At 46.5% G+C, this 14,353-nt stretch overlaps 1 protein-coding gene across 1 annotated transcript; it reads left to right on the top strand.

Moving 5' to 3' along the window:
* Positions 1-4,412: 4,412 nt before the first annotated feature.
* Positions 4,413-12,443, top strand: LOC143831525 (killer cell lectin-like receptor subfamily B member 1B allele A). Its single transcript, XM_077324574.1, has 6 exons — positions 4,413-4,744; positions 4,937-5,038; positions 7,108-7,260; positions 10,617-10,771; positions 11,699-11,811; positions 12,281-12,443. The coding sequence occupies exons 1-6, from the start codon at positions 4,657-4,659 to the stop codon at positions 12,441-12,443; spliced, it is 774 nt and encodes a 257-aa protein (XP_077180689.1). The 5' UTR covers positions 4,413-4,656.
* The last annotated feature ends 1,910 nt before the right edge of the window (positions 12,444-14,353 follow it).

The raw sequence follows: 14,353 nt of genomic DNA, 5'->3' as shown, positions 1-14,353 counted from the left end.
CCATAAAAATAAAATGTTCCTTATGTTCATTGTTGTGGTGTGTCTGTATCTTATTTTGAAAGGATGTTTAAACATTACCATAGCGATCAGAGAGCGTTAGGGCAGTGGCTGAGAGTAGAGGAGTCAACTACCCCCCTCCACCGGGCCTCAGTAAAATTGTCAAGCGTTGAGTGGTCCCCAGTGATAAAAAGGTTGGGGACCACTGCCTTAGTCCCATGCCATGTAGGGCTTCAATGGTCAAAAGCAACATCTTGAATAGGGTTTGGGAGTGGATTGGAACCCAGTGTTAACACTATAGTATTGCTGGTACAATCTATTATTGTGTGAAACATATAAGACTGCATTGTCTTATACTTTGCAATCTCACATTCTGCATCTCTAAAACAATATCTTGCGTTAGACAGTTTGTAGTTCTCATGATGGTTGCATTGTCATTGAATCTTTGTATTCCTGAATCTTTGTATTCCGTTGTTATCTTTGTCTTCCCACCGCGTTGTTTGTTCAGTGCTCTATATGGGACAATTAGATTTTCCCCCACTTTCTGCACTCAGTAATCTACCTTAAGTCTCAGTAAAGACGGTAGGCTATAAATAAGGCTTCATTAATTCATATTAATGTTCAGTTTCAAGTTTTGCAAGCTAAAGGCACAAATGTCTTTCTGAGACCAGGTTCCTGCCGAAATACTTTGCATGCAGCTCTCCAGATAGCTTCAGATGTGGTCATTTTGCTGTAAAGCATATCAACAATGCCTGGCTTCCAGTCAGTGTGGTCCCCGTGCTTCCTCCTCTGGTGACACCAGGTTGATTTTTCAGTGCTTCTTCTGGGCACCCTTCAAAACACAGGTCTTGCACACATTCATAGGCCTGCTTCTTCTTAGTAGGGCTGGCCAGCTCGAGCTATTAGGCCTGTCCGGTTCAAAACATTCTAGCCATCAGGCTGCCCATGTCTCTGTCCTTTACAGCTGTGATATTCCAGCCAGGTGGGAGACAAATAAACCATGTCCTACTTGGGTGAGATCCATTACTCTACGTAAGCTGTAAAAATAAACTGTGCTTGCATCTTGATGAACCATTGCCTCAGCCAGCTAGGTTCATAAACAGAATGCAAGGCCATGGGTTGAAATACTTGGGTATATTCTAGGATGGAGGACATTTCTCCACTGGGTCAAAACAACAACAACAACAACTGCTTGAGGAAAAATATACAAGTACAATTTTCTGGTTTTGCTACAGTTTGCGAATTTGCAGAGAATCTTTTGGAATCTTTTGACATTAGATAACAGAGCCATCGTACCTGGTGTCAAGATGCAAATGTGATTAACTTGTCTCTGTTTCCTCCTCCCTCTACAGGTAGGGGTAGGGTTGGGGATTGGGGGGGGGGTTCTCTGCCATGTTGTTGGTCTATTGTATTGGTATTTTTCTGTCCATTTTAATGGGGTTTTAATGGGGGAGGGGTCAACTGGACATCTGTAACCCACCATGAGCTTGCTTGGGAGTGGCGGTTAATAAATGTAATAATGATGATGATGATGATGATGATGATGATGATGATGATGATGAACATAAATGCCATAAATTCCACCAACCTTAAGGAAACCCCAGTCAAGGACTTTTCCAGGCAGGTGAGAAGCAGAGGTGGTTTCCCAGTGCCTTCCTCTGCAGAGTCTTTCTTGGTGGCCTCCCACATGAGTACCAGCCCTGCTTATCTTCTGATGGGTGCAATGATGAATTCTGACCAAACTGTAAACTGTCCAACTTAATTTTTAAACTCTTGGAAACCTCAGGATTACTATAATATATCCTGAACCTCAAAATAGGTGCACCTATAATATGTTTGCAAAATTTGAAAACCACCAACACTATACAATGGAAGTAGATTGATAGGAAACCAACTCGTTAGTGACGTCATTATAGCAAAAATCATTGCAGGCTAGGGTGTATTTCTTTCCAATAATTCCTATAATACCTGTAGGCTTTCCACTTCAATCTAATATTAAAACTATAGAATCATTGAGTTGGAAAGGGCCATACAGTCTCAATGCACAAGCGGGTTTTTCCCCCCATATTCTGCTTTCCATTACCCGAAGGAGCCTCAAAGTGGCTTACAACTGCCTTCCCTTCCTCTCGCCACAACAGACACCCTGTGAGGTAGATGGGGCTGAGAGAGCCTGGACAGGACTGCTCTGTGAGAACTGCATTATCAGGACTCTGACTGTCCCAAACTCACACAGCTTGCTCCCACCTCCCTCCCACAATGTACTCACAGTTCCAAACCAAATATATCTGAAGAAGAGTGCCTACACACAAAAGCATCTACCCAGAATAAAACTTTGTTGGCCTTAAAGGTGCTCCTGGGCCCATTCTGCACACTTAGGATAATGCACTTTCAGTGTGCTTTGGCAGCTGGAATTTCCTGTGCAGAACAGGAAAATCTACTTCTAAAGTGCATTGAAACTGCATTATCTATTGTGTGCAGACTAGGCCCTGGACTCAAATAGATCTGTAAGGACACCCTACTGTAAGAAGACCCTACTCTAGCTCGACAACTTGTACGTAGAAGCAAAGGCCATGATGCTATTCACAGTTCTGTCACTGGCTGGTCCCCAGATGGCCTACTTGGCGCTGGAGAAGCTGGAGCAGCAACTGCAGTTGTATCTGAAATGCAACCAGATCTCTGGTGATGTCAAAAGCCTCATTATCTTTCATGCTGAGATTGCAGTTGAGTCATCCAGTAGTTATTTCCATTGCTTTGGGTGAGAAATACATTCTTGGATGTCACTTTCTCCCTCCCTCCGACTGGGATGAAATTCTCAGTGCTGGTACTTTTTCTTCCAGCCTGAGTCTGTGCGGTTATCTAAAGCAGGGGTAGTCAACCTGTGGTCCTCCAGATGTTCATGGACTACAATTCCCATGAGCCCCTGCCAGCAAATACTGGCAGGGGCTCCTGGGAACTGTAGTCCATGAACATCTGGAGGACCACAGGTTGACTACCCCTGATCTAAAGGTTACAAGCCACACAATTCTTGTAAGGCAACACCCGGCCACACAAGCACAGGGGAATTCACTTTTTAAAGAGTTCCATCGATAAGTCTGGCACTGAACACTGCAATGGTCTCCCTACCCCAATGCCATTTTTGCCAGAGGACATGTCCGTAGGTTCTCTTTGCCCCTTCCTCTGGCTCCACATGCCCCTGGATGCTGTTCTGACCCTTGAAAGGGGTGTGATGGGCCCTTACAGCATTTTTAAATGCTCAGATTCTTCTTTAAGATGCCATCAGCTGTCGTGGGTCAGACCTGGGGCCACCCTTAGATTTAGTTTCAATCTCAGCCATCCAGGTCCTATTCTGCACACAATAGATAATGTGCTTTCAATGCACTTTAGAAGTAGATTTTCCTGTTCTGCACAGGAAAATCCAGCAGCAAAAGCACACTGAAAGTGCATTATCCTATGTATGTGGAATGGGCCCAGGAACGAATGAGAGCCAGTTTGGTGTAGTGGTGAGGAGTGCGGACTTCTAATCTGGTATGCCAGGTTCGATTCTGCACTCCCCCACATGCAGCCAGCTGGGTGACCTTGGGCTTGCCATGGCGCTGATAAAGCTGTTTTGACTGAGCAGTAATCTCAGGGCTCTCTCAGCCTCACCTCCCTCACAGGGTGTCTGTTGTGGGGAGAGGAAAGGGAAGGCAACTGTAAGCCGCTTTGAGGCTCCTTCGGGTAGAGAAAAGTGGCATATAAGAACCAACTCTTCTTCTTCTTCAGTAATATCAGGGCTCTCTCAGCCTCACCTCCCTCACAGGGTGTCTGTTGTGGGGAGAGGAAAGGGAAGGCGATTGTAAGCCGCTTTCAGACTCCTTTGGTTAGAGAAAAACGGCATATAAGAACCAATTCTTCTTCAGTAATATCAGGGCTCTCTCAGCCTCACCTCCCTCACAGGGTGTCTGTTGTGGGGACAGGAAAGGGAAGGCGGCTGTAAGCCGCTTTGAGACTCCTTCGGGTAGAGAAAAGCGGCATATAAGAACTAACTCCTTCTTCTTCTTCTTCTTTTTCTTCTTCTTCTTCGACAAGTGTCATGTCTAGTTCTGTCGTTAGAGTACAGTCATAGACAGAATTGCACCCTCCTAAACCCACTGAATCCTGTAGACTTGGGAAGGCTGTCCTTATACGATTGTGCTGTTGATCTCGTCTTTCCCTGGCAATTCTCCCCCTAAATGGACTCCTGCAGTTATTTAGCATCACACCCTCAGCCTTGTTCTAGTCTGAGCACTTGGATGTGGAAGACAGTCCCTTCAAGCCACCGGAGAGAGCTGCCTTCCCAGGTAAATCGAGGCAGCCCGCCCACTTCCGTCTTCCTCGCTGTGCACGTGCAAAAACAAAAGCAGCTTTAAAACAGCAGAATCCGTCTTGGGGCATGAATCACCCTGCCTTTCCCTCGTCACCATTTTTGGAAGCAAAGGCCAGCGTTAGTCTCCAGGAGGCCTGGGCATGTCAGAGGTGGTGAGAGGAGGTCAAGTGCTTGGAGGCCTAGCTGTTCCCTGTTTCCTTTCCTCTGAGAAGCGGCCAGCGTCTCTTCTCGGGCAGAGCTGAGTTTGGTGCTCAGAGAAAGCGCTTGCACTTTTCTCGCTGCCACGGAAGAGACCCTAAGGTGGATCTTTCACAATGGGAGACGAGGAAGGCGGCGTGCCTCTTCGCTCGCAGTCGACAGCAAGGGGGCAAAAGGAGAACAGTTCCAAGCTGGCAGCGGAAGGTAAGTCAAGCTCCTTTCTGCGGCCTGGAAGTTTCCCGGTTGTAAGCATGACGGTTTGCCTCCACGCCTTACAAAAGCTTAAGAAACTGTGAACAGGAATCCGCAATTTTAACACCAACTCAAGTACGCAGTAGCAGCAACCACCCCCCCTCCTGCTGTGAAAGTTTTTCTCTAAATATCTATATCTTACAGACACGCTGGTGAGACCGCCGAGCAGGAATGGAATCACTGCAAGAATTGGATGCGTTGTGATGTTCCTTTTAATCGTAGCTCTGATAGCACACCGGATTTGGGGTAAGTGCAGCGGTTAGAGCTGGGGTAGTCAAGCTGCGGCCCTCCAGATGTCCATGGACTACAATTCCCATGAGCACCTGCCAGCAAATGCTCATGGGAATTGTAGTCCATGAATATCTGGAGGACCACAGGTTGACTACCCCTGATTTAAAGGATTTGTAAAAGGTGTCAGACGAGGACATTTGTGCCCCTCCCGGCGTATCCCCACCTTTCCCCCCAAACCTTCCCAAGCCTGCTTTGCTCTGAAGTTTTTGGAAAGATTGCAGAAAATCTGGGATGGCTGCCATGTGAATGGAAAAGTCTGGATTTTCCCTGTCCCCTTTTTTCACCCTGTGGTTAAAGCTGTTTTCTTTCTTAAAAAAAAAAAAATACTGGCAGGGGCTCATGGGAATTGTAGTCCATGAACATCTGGAGGAACACAGGTTGACTACCCCTGATTTAGGGCAGAGAGCCTGACACTGACCAGATCCCAGCCCTTTTCTGTCGCAACTCTGGCTCTGAGGAATGGAATTCCTGAAGAGCTGAGTAGGGCCCCTCTTTAGAGATCTTCAGAAGGTGTTGAAAATTCTGCCTGCTTTCCTGGGGCTTTTAAGGGGTTTAAACCACAGGCATCTTTTAAGGAGGGGAGGGGAGATATTTGGGGCTTATTTTATCTTTGGTTGTGGCTGAAAATGTTTGTAACTACTGCCATTGTTGGCCGAGTTTAAATATTGCAGGAGGGCAAAGCACCAAGCTGCCTAAAAGGATAAAATAGTTTCATTGTGGAGCGAAACAAGTTTGTAAAGAAAGAGGAGAGCGAGATTCTGCTTAGCTGTTCTTTCTGTTTATTCGTTCCGTCTGCAAGCAGGAAAGAAGTGTGCTCAGAGGAGCAGGAAGTCTCCAGTTGAACCAATCAGGACAGGAGAGGAGATTTGAAAAAAAGAAAAAAAAACATTAGGAAGTTCCTAATCAATGTTAGCGACACATCTCCTTCCAAGTTCTCATTAGGATATTTTTCTTAGGCTGGTAAATCATGCACACTACTGATCTTGTATGTTCCAACAATTGTAAACAGCTTCAAACCACCAGAAAAGGCACAGTATGCATGTTTAGTACATGTAGCTGTGGATTTCCTGGTTTCTGCAGGTGGTTGGACTAGATGACCCTGGAGGTCCCTTCTAACTATTTTCTATGATTCTATAAATATAAAAATATGCAATCCACGATTTAGAGGGCAGCATGTGTGGAGAAAGGGCTTGAGCCCCCCTCCCCCCAAACTCTGCACCTGGAATAGTCCAACCTGGAATAGTCAAAGTGAGTGCTATTTGGGGAAAGCTCTGTGTTATCCCAAAAAGCCCTATTGCTGGTCTCTTCCCAACTCATCCCTGCACGTGATGGCAAAGGGGTGGCCATTGGGAAGATGATCGAAGCTGTTGGTTTTGCTTCCTCAGCGTCTCGTCTTGCATTTCCTGGTGTCTCATCTATGTTTGGTTTGGATTCTAGGCATCCTGAATCCAATTACTTGCAGGGACTCATTCCTAACACCAGCTAATTTAGGAATAAGCTAGACAGTAAAGGCTGCCATGCAAATCACTGGAGAGAGGGTATGGCACTTCTCACCACAGAGAGAGAGTTTTTTCTTCTGGCTTCCTTAATGTATAGCAATGTAGAGCCCTGGCACTGATTCTTGGTAAGGTAAAGGTAAAGGTATCCCCTGTGCAAGCACCGGGTCATGTCTGACCCTTGGGGTGACGCCCTCTAGTGTTTTCATGGCAGACTCAATACGGGGTGGTTTGCCAGTGCCTTCCCCAGTCATTACCGTTGACCCCCCAGCAAGCTGGGTACTCATTTTACCAACCTCGGAAGGATGGAAGGCTGAGTCCACCTTGAGCCGGCTGCTGGGATCGAACTCCCGGCCTCATGGGCAGAGCTTTCAGGCTGCATGTCTGCTGCCTTAACACTCTGCGCCACAAGAGGCTCTTCTTGATGTGAGATTGCAAAATCCCTGTGTTCCTCTGATAAATTTTGGTATAATATCTTTAGGGTCCCTTCTCCCCAATTTGATACACCAAAACGGGCATTGTTTGAAGCTTTTCAGATGCGGCAGCCTATGGATGCTGCGAAGAAAGTGAACGTCTCCCGGGAAGCCACGGCCAACGGAACAGAAAATAAGGCTGACCTGAAGATCTTTGTGTCTCACTTGTGGCGGTTCTTGTGTCAGCCCCAGCATAGCAGCTTAGCAGGTAATTGTAACTCCCACCCCCCAGTGACAAACCTAGCATGAATCATAAAATTCCTCTGAGTAGGGCTGCCAGATCCAAGTTGGGAAACTTCTGGAGTTTGGGGGCTGGAACCTGGGGAGAACAGGGACCTTGGTAGGGTACAATGCTGCAGAGTCCACCCTTCAAAACATTCACTTTCTCCAGGGGAAACTGATCTCTGTATTCTGGAGATGAGCTGTAATTCCAGGGGATCCCCAGGTCCCACCTGGAGGCTGGCATCCCTGTCTATGCACTTCAGGTAAGCTTTGTTCCGGCCTTATGGTAAATTAGTCTAGGCTGGTATGGACTACCAGTAAAGAAGTGGCCCAATTTTCTCTTGGATACAATGTGGGGATGTAAACTTGAAGTCACAGGTAGGCTGCTCAGTTCTGGGAAAGAGCCAGAAAAGCTGCCCACAGGCCAATAAAATAAATATAGTTATCAGAAGCACTTTCAGATAATGCTTACTAGCTAGAGTCTGTTTACTTCAGCTGGTTTGCTATCAGGCCCACACACTCCCTCCCTCCTCCCCTTTCTTTCCACACCTCATGGTGTCAGGAGATGGAAGCCAAAAAGAGAACTGGTTTGAGCTCTTCACAATATTTGGATGTGGGTGAGGAACAAAGCTGAGTCGACTTTCATCTGAACAACTGGGATTTTTGACTGTGGTTTAATCCTGGAGTAGAGTGCCCGAGTAACCTCAGTTAAATTCCGGTGCCTGCATTTGGACATCATGAAGAAACTGGAGTCAGATGAATAGATTCAGCATTAATCTCAGCCTAAAGACCAGAAGAGGAAGAGCTGGTTTTTACACTCTGCTTTTCTGTACCTGAAGGAGTCTCAAAGTGGCCTACAATGGCCTTCGCTTCCTCTCCCCACAACAGGCACCCTGTGAGGGAGGCGAGGCTGGGAGAGTCCTGAGATTACTGAAGAAGAAGAGTTAGTTCTTATATGCCGCTTTTCTCTACCCAAAGGAGTCTCAAAGCGGCTTACATTCCTCTCCCTTTCCTCTCCCCACAACAGATGCCCTGTGAGGGAGGCGAGGCTGAGTCCTGAGATTACTGAAGAAGAAGAGCTGGTTCTTATATGCCACTTTTCTCTAACCAAAGGAGTCTCAAAGCGACTTACATTCACCTTCCCTTTCCTCTCCCCACAACAGACGCCCTGTGAAGGAAGGTGGGGCTGAGAGAGTTCTAAGAGAACCATCATTGGCCAAAGGTCACCCAGCTGGCTGCATGAGGAGGAGTGGGGAATCAACCCCCATTCTCTAGATTAGAGCCAGCTGCTCTTAACCACTACACCATGCAGGAATGAAGCATGTGAGCCTAGCAACTGACCATTCACAGTCGTCATGAAGAAGTCCTGGCTTGTGTCTGGCACCTGAATCTAGTCTAGAGCCAATGCTTTGAATTTTGATACACAGTATTAGAATTCCCTGTTTTATGAAACATACGTTGCAAATAAACGCCACTCTGTTTTAAAATGGGGACCTCATTTAGGTGTAGAGGTTGCAGATGTATTTTAAATAAATAAGAACAAGTCAGTAAAAAACCCTCTGCCGCCTGAGCCCTAAGTGTGATGTATTTTCCACAATCAAAACTGGCAGGGGCTCCTGGGAATTGTAGTCTATGGACTTCTGGACAGCCACACTTTGGCCACCCCTGGGCTATTGGTTAGCACAGTGGTCCCCAACCTGCGGGCCGCGTCCCGGTGTCGGGCCGCGAAGGCCATGGCGCCGGGACGCGGCTCCCTCTCCCCGCCCCCCCCCCACAGTAAAAACTTCCCAGGCCGCAAGCTTGCGGCCCAGGAAGCTTCTTACTGCGGGAGGGCGGGGAGAGGGAATCAGGGCCGCGCACTGCGCATGCACGGCCGAAATCGCGCATGCACGGCACTTTTGCGCATGCGCGAAAGTGCCGCGCATGTGCGATTTCGGCCAGTCTTGGCGCGATGCGCGGGCGGGGCAGTTGCCCTGCCGGTCCCCAGCCTCAGAAAGGTTGGGGACCACTGGGTTAGCACACAGGAGCCAACCTGCCACTGGATCATTTGAATGGTACAATTAGTTTAAACCTGGAATCTTTCAAGGAGCCACTCACGGGCTCCGGGGAAAACCTGAGTCTGTATATAAATTCGAGTGGTGGGCTATGTTTTCCAGTTCAGTTGGTGTAATCTAATAAAGGGCTGATGTTTCAGTCTAAAAGTGACTCTGCGCTTTCTTGACCCCGCTATTCAATACTGGGGAAGCAATCAAAGCCAGACCGTCATAGACTTTTCAGTTCTCATTCTGATTCTGTGCTTGACTTTGTGGCTCCATCAAAGTACTTCAGAGTACTACAGCTGTTTCTTACACCAAATACACTAAGGGCCGTTCCGCATTCGTCCAAAATAGCACAATGGCTACTAATTGAAATTGCTACAGTTTTGCCGTTATGCACAACGTCGTTGACAATCTGCAACACTCCTGAAACCGATCCGTAAAAAGCGCTTCGTTGTAGCGCTTTCAGGAAAATCCCAAAAAGTGGATTCACCCTCCGGAAAGCGCTACACTCCTGCAACCAATCTGCAACACTAGTGGGAAAGTTCTGTGCGTTACCATTGTTGCGGTTTCTGCAAAGTCCCTCCCCCTGCTCTCTCCTCTGATCTTCTGGCGAAGCGATCGCCATTTTTTTTCTCCAAGCGAGCGGAGATCAACGCACCGGCAAGCCTTCGTTTACCCAGTGAGGCTTCCCCGGCTGCAGTCCCTCTGTTTAAAGTCACCAGGCACAAGCAACACAGAGACCCGTTTGCTGGTTTATTTTTCCTTTATTTTTCACATTGTTTTCGGCTGAAAATCGCGCCCGTGAGGGGGGGGGGGGTATTTTTTTTTCACTCAGGGGGAGTGTGGCAACGATGTAACGGCAGCTCAAACACCACCTGCTAGCTGGATGGGTCTCTCCTTTGCAACAAATCAACGCAGATTCGTTGCAACGGGTGTTTTTTTTTTTTAAACCTTCCTTAAAGGGAAAGGGGCTGTTTGGAAGCATGCTAACGGCCGCCCATTGGCTGCTTGACGGCCAGGGGCGGGATGAGCTCAGCAATAGCGCTTCCTGGCTAGCGATTTTTGCTGAGACCGGAAGCCTGTGGGAAACGATAGAAACGCAACTGGATTCCACTACAAAGGCAGGTATACATAACAACGAATTCCACTATTTAAAATGGCGATATTTCGTTCCGCAAAAAATTTGCAACATGGATCCTAGTGCGGAATGGCCCTAAGTGTAAACCATGGTACAGGCAGGAAAACCCTGATATTTAGCATCCTTTCACCTCCACAGAATTCTGCCTCTATTCTTTTCCTCCAGGCAATGCCACATGCAAACTCTGTCCTCAAAAATGGATCTTGTACGAGGACAAGTGCTACTGGATCTCCAAAGAGCAGGGAAGCTGGAAAAAGGGTCAAGAAGACTGTGGAGCAAAATCATCTCGGCTGTTGGTGATGCAGAAGCAGAAAGACATGGTAAACCAAGGCTAGAGGATTAAAACAGCAGTTAAAAGAGGACAGAAACACCATCAATGCACAAAATGGTCTAGGAAAATTTAAAAAATCTTGACCGGGCACCTGGCGTTCAAAAGAGTAGACGCCAGGCAACTACGTGTAGGAAGATGAGGTGCCCCTGAAGAGAAAGTTGGTCTCAACTAACCACCTTTCTTACCCTAAAGATGGAAGTAAACAGAGCAGTTGTAGTTCACAAAAACATATGAGAAATAAAACTGCCGATGCCAGTGATCCACAGCTCCCACCCCACCATTTACTGCTGTTATGAGGTTCTATGTAATGACCCTATGACGTTTCATGTAAGCGGCCCGGAGCCTATGGGAGGGTGGTATAAAAATCTAATAAATAAATAAATAAAGGCAGACAGACAGACAGACAGACAGACAGACCTCCCAAGCTTCAAGAGAATTGGACCAAGGGAGTTGGTTTCATAGACCCATGAAGTAGAAGTAGATGTCTCCTGGCACAGGCTAAATTATCTCCACTGATTTCTGTCATTCAGGGTGGGGACCAGTCTTGGTGCAGTCCACCAAGAATTTTTTAAAAATCTCTTTTGCAGTGAAAAAATGACCTTCCTGCAGAACGCTCTGTGGTTGCCATGTTTCTGTGCCGTAATTTTTTTTACGTTTCTCAAAGTAAGGAAGAAGATGTAAAGCTATCAGTATAAGTAAGTATCACATGTATCTTAAAAAAAGTAATTTTCAGAAAACTGTAAATTCCCCCAACGAATGTTATAGGAGCATCTTTCTTAAGGAAGCTCATTGCCATAACATATTTCTTGCCAAGATATCATAGGATTGATTGCTGTTTTCTTGCTGGCTTGGAAATGTTGAGGCAGAGAAAAATCATTTAAACCAACACTATGGTAACTAATTATGCTGGTTGCAGGCTTTTATACAGAGCATTAATGAAGAGATGCAATTGCTGTGGATTGGACTTCAAACTACATTCCCTGAACAAAAATGGGCATGGGTGAACGGCTCCCCCTTAGACAGCAAACGGTGAGTTTTCCCCTCTGCTGCTTATTATGCACACGTTAAGCAGGACTTATTTCCGATTAAACATGGATAGATCAGAAACAGATTCTAAGTGGGAATTTGTAACAAAATATCGCATTTTCCTTATCGTATTTCTCAAGTATACCTAAAATTCAATCTTATATTGAAGTGCAGTTAGGATCATGTTAAAAATAATCCATGACATTCTGTCATCGACTGCGGTTATGTAATCTGTAATGTAATCTGTAATGTAATGTTTTTAACAGGTGGTTTAGGAAGCAGGAAAATTGCGAAATGGCTCCTTAAAACTCTAAAAGTCTGATGCCCGTGGGCAATTTCTAGGTGGGGCTGAATTAAAAGATGTCTGAATATTTAAAAAGCCAAACCGCAGTTTCTGAGGCAGAAGTCAAGCTAACTGCCTCTGTAAGCATGCCGTTTGACAGTGCTAGAGATTTTCTTCTTCCTTTTGCAGATCACGAGAACTGGGCCCCGTTGAAGCAAACAGCTGTGGGATGCTGAATGGAAACCAAATTATTTCTGAAGCCTGCAGTACAGTATCCCCATGGATCTGTGAGACAGAAGCCCTCGACATAAGCCGTGATAAAATTAAAATGTCCTGGTTCTGCCCGGAATGATGGCTAAATAGTGTGGTTGAGACAAAACGCAAAGGCCTCTGATTCCAGCATGAAGAAAGCGTGTGGGGGTGAATAACTGAAAGCCCAGTTGGGGACTGTTTTTCTCTTTTCTCAAAATGGCCTCCACATGAGGGGGCTCCTCTGTTTACACCTTGAGGGACTGTCTCTGCACAGTGGAGGGGAAGATCTCATGCTGTTTCTCCTCTATGGAATTTCAGGACCATCATCACCGGTACTGATTCCTCCGCTCATGAAAAATGCTCATTTATGTATTTTAAAACTGATCCACCAAAAAAATAGGAACATTTTTGTCAGAGATTTTTGTCAGCACAAAACGCCGATGATCAATTACCAACCGTGTTCCCAGTTAATAGCTGTCTTTGAAGAAGAAAGATAATAACGTAGATCAGGGGTAGTCAACCAGTGGTCCTCCAGATGTCCATGCACTACACTTCCCATGAGCCCCTGCCAGCAAACGCTGGCAGGGACTCATGGGAATTGTAGTCCATGGACATCTGGAGGACCACAGGTTGACTACCCCTGACGTAGATCATTTCTCTGGCTCATATATGTGGAAAGGAGGGAGCACATAATCCACATATCAGAAACCTGGAAGGAAGCATAAGGCCCCTCATACACAGGACATCTCCTTGCATGTATACCATCAGCTCATGAGTTTATGCCCACTGCAGCCAATGGAGGTTAGTAGCGATAGCCGAAAACAGCCACTAGTTTAAGTACATTAGACTCCTTCAGCACTGACAGAGAATGTGATGCTCATTTTGACAGTTGCAATATTTTATTAATTGCTCATTTTAATGTTTTTAATATTTTATAGATCAGTAAACAAAAAAGAAAACAACTTTGAGGTTGACTTTTGCAACAAACAAGATTACATACGCCAACAAGGCATCTGTAATTTCTTTGGGGGGGGGCGGGCAGGGGATTTGGTTTTTTTAAAGGTTTTGCCTGGTTTTTATAAGAAACTAGAGGAGAAATGATGGCAGAAAGTGAAGAGGAACTAAAGAGCCTGTTGATGCGGGTGAAGGAGGAGAGTGCAAAAGTTTGATTGAAAACAAAGATCCTGACATCTGGCCCTCTCAATTCCTGGCAAATAGATGGGGAAGAAATGGAGGTAGTGTCAGATTTTATTTTCCTGTGCTCCAAGATCACTGCAGATGGGGACTGCAGCAAAGAAATTAAAAGACGCTTGCTCCTGGGGAGGAAAGCTCTGGCAAATCTAGACAGCATCCTAAAAAGCAGAGACATCACCCTGCCAAAAAAAGTGCGTCTAGTCAAGGCTATGGTCTTCCCAGTTGCAATGTATGGCTGCGAAAGTTGGACCCTAAGGAAGGCCGAGCGTCAAAGAATTGAGGCTTTTGAACTCTGGTGCTGGAGAAGACTCTTGCGAGTCCCTTGGACTGCAAGGCGAACAAACCGGTCGGTCCTAGAGGAGATCAGCCCTGCCTGCTCCTTAGAAGACCAGATCCTGAAGATGAAACTCAAATACTTTGGCCACCTCATGAGAAGGAAGGAGTCCCTGGAGAAGAGCCTAATACTGGGAGCGATTGAGGGCAAAAGAAGAAGGGGACGACAGAGAATGAGGTGGCTGGATGGAGTCACTGAAGCAGTAGGTGCGAACTTAAATGGACTCTGGGGAATGGTGGAGGACAGGAAGGCCTGGAGGATCATTGTCCATGGGGTCGCGATGTGTCGGACACGAATTCGCACCTAACAACAACAACAAAGAGGAGAAAGCCTGTTTTATGACAGGATACAATGGGCGCTAGGATTTGGCATCGGGGAAAGAGGCAGAGGAAGGGAGGAAGGCAGGAAGGAAAGAAGGCAGGAAGGAAGGAAGGAAGGAAGGAAGGAAGGAAGGAAGGAAGGAAGGAAGCTGTTAGGTGGGG

The sequence above is a fragment of the Paroedura picta genome, chromosome 3 (genome assembly GCF_049243985.1).
Source record: "Paroedura picta isolate Pp20150507F chromosome 3, Ppicta_v3.0, whole genome shotgun sequence".
NCBI lineage: Eukaryota > Metazoa > Chordata > Lepidosauria > Squamata > Gekkonidae > Paroedura > Paroedura picta.
This window is presented reverse-complemented; position numbering and strand designations above follow the sequence as displayed.

Coding starts and splice junctions, on each gene's coding strand:
- LOC143831525 (XM_077324574.1), top strand. CDS start 4,657: ATGGGAGACGAGGAAGGCGGCGTGCCTCTTCGCTCGCAGTCGACAGCA. Junction 4,745..4,936: donor TTCCAAGCTGGCAGCGGAAG/GTAAGTCAAGCT, acceptor TATATCTTACAG/ACACGCTGGTGAGACCGCCG. Junction 11,812..12,280: donor TCCCCCTTAGACAGCAAACG/GTGAGTTTTCCC, acceptor TTCCTTTTGCAG/ATCACGAGAACTGGGCCCCG.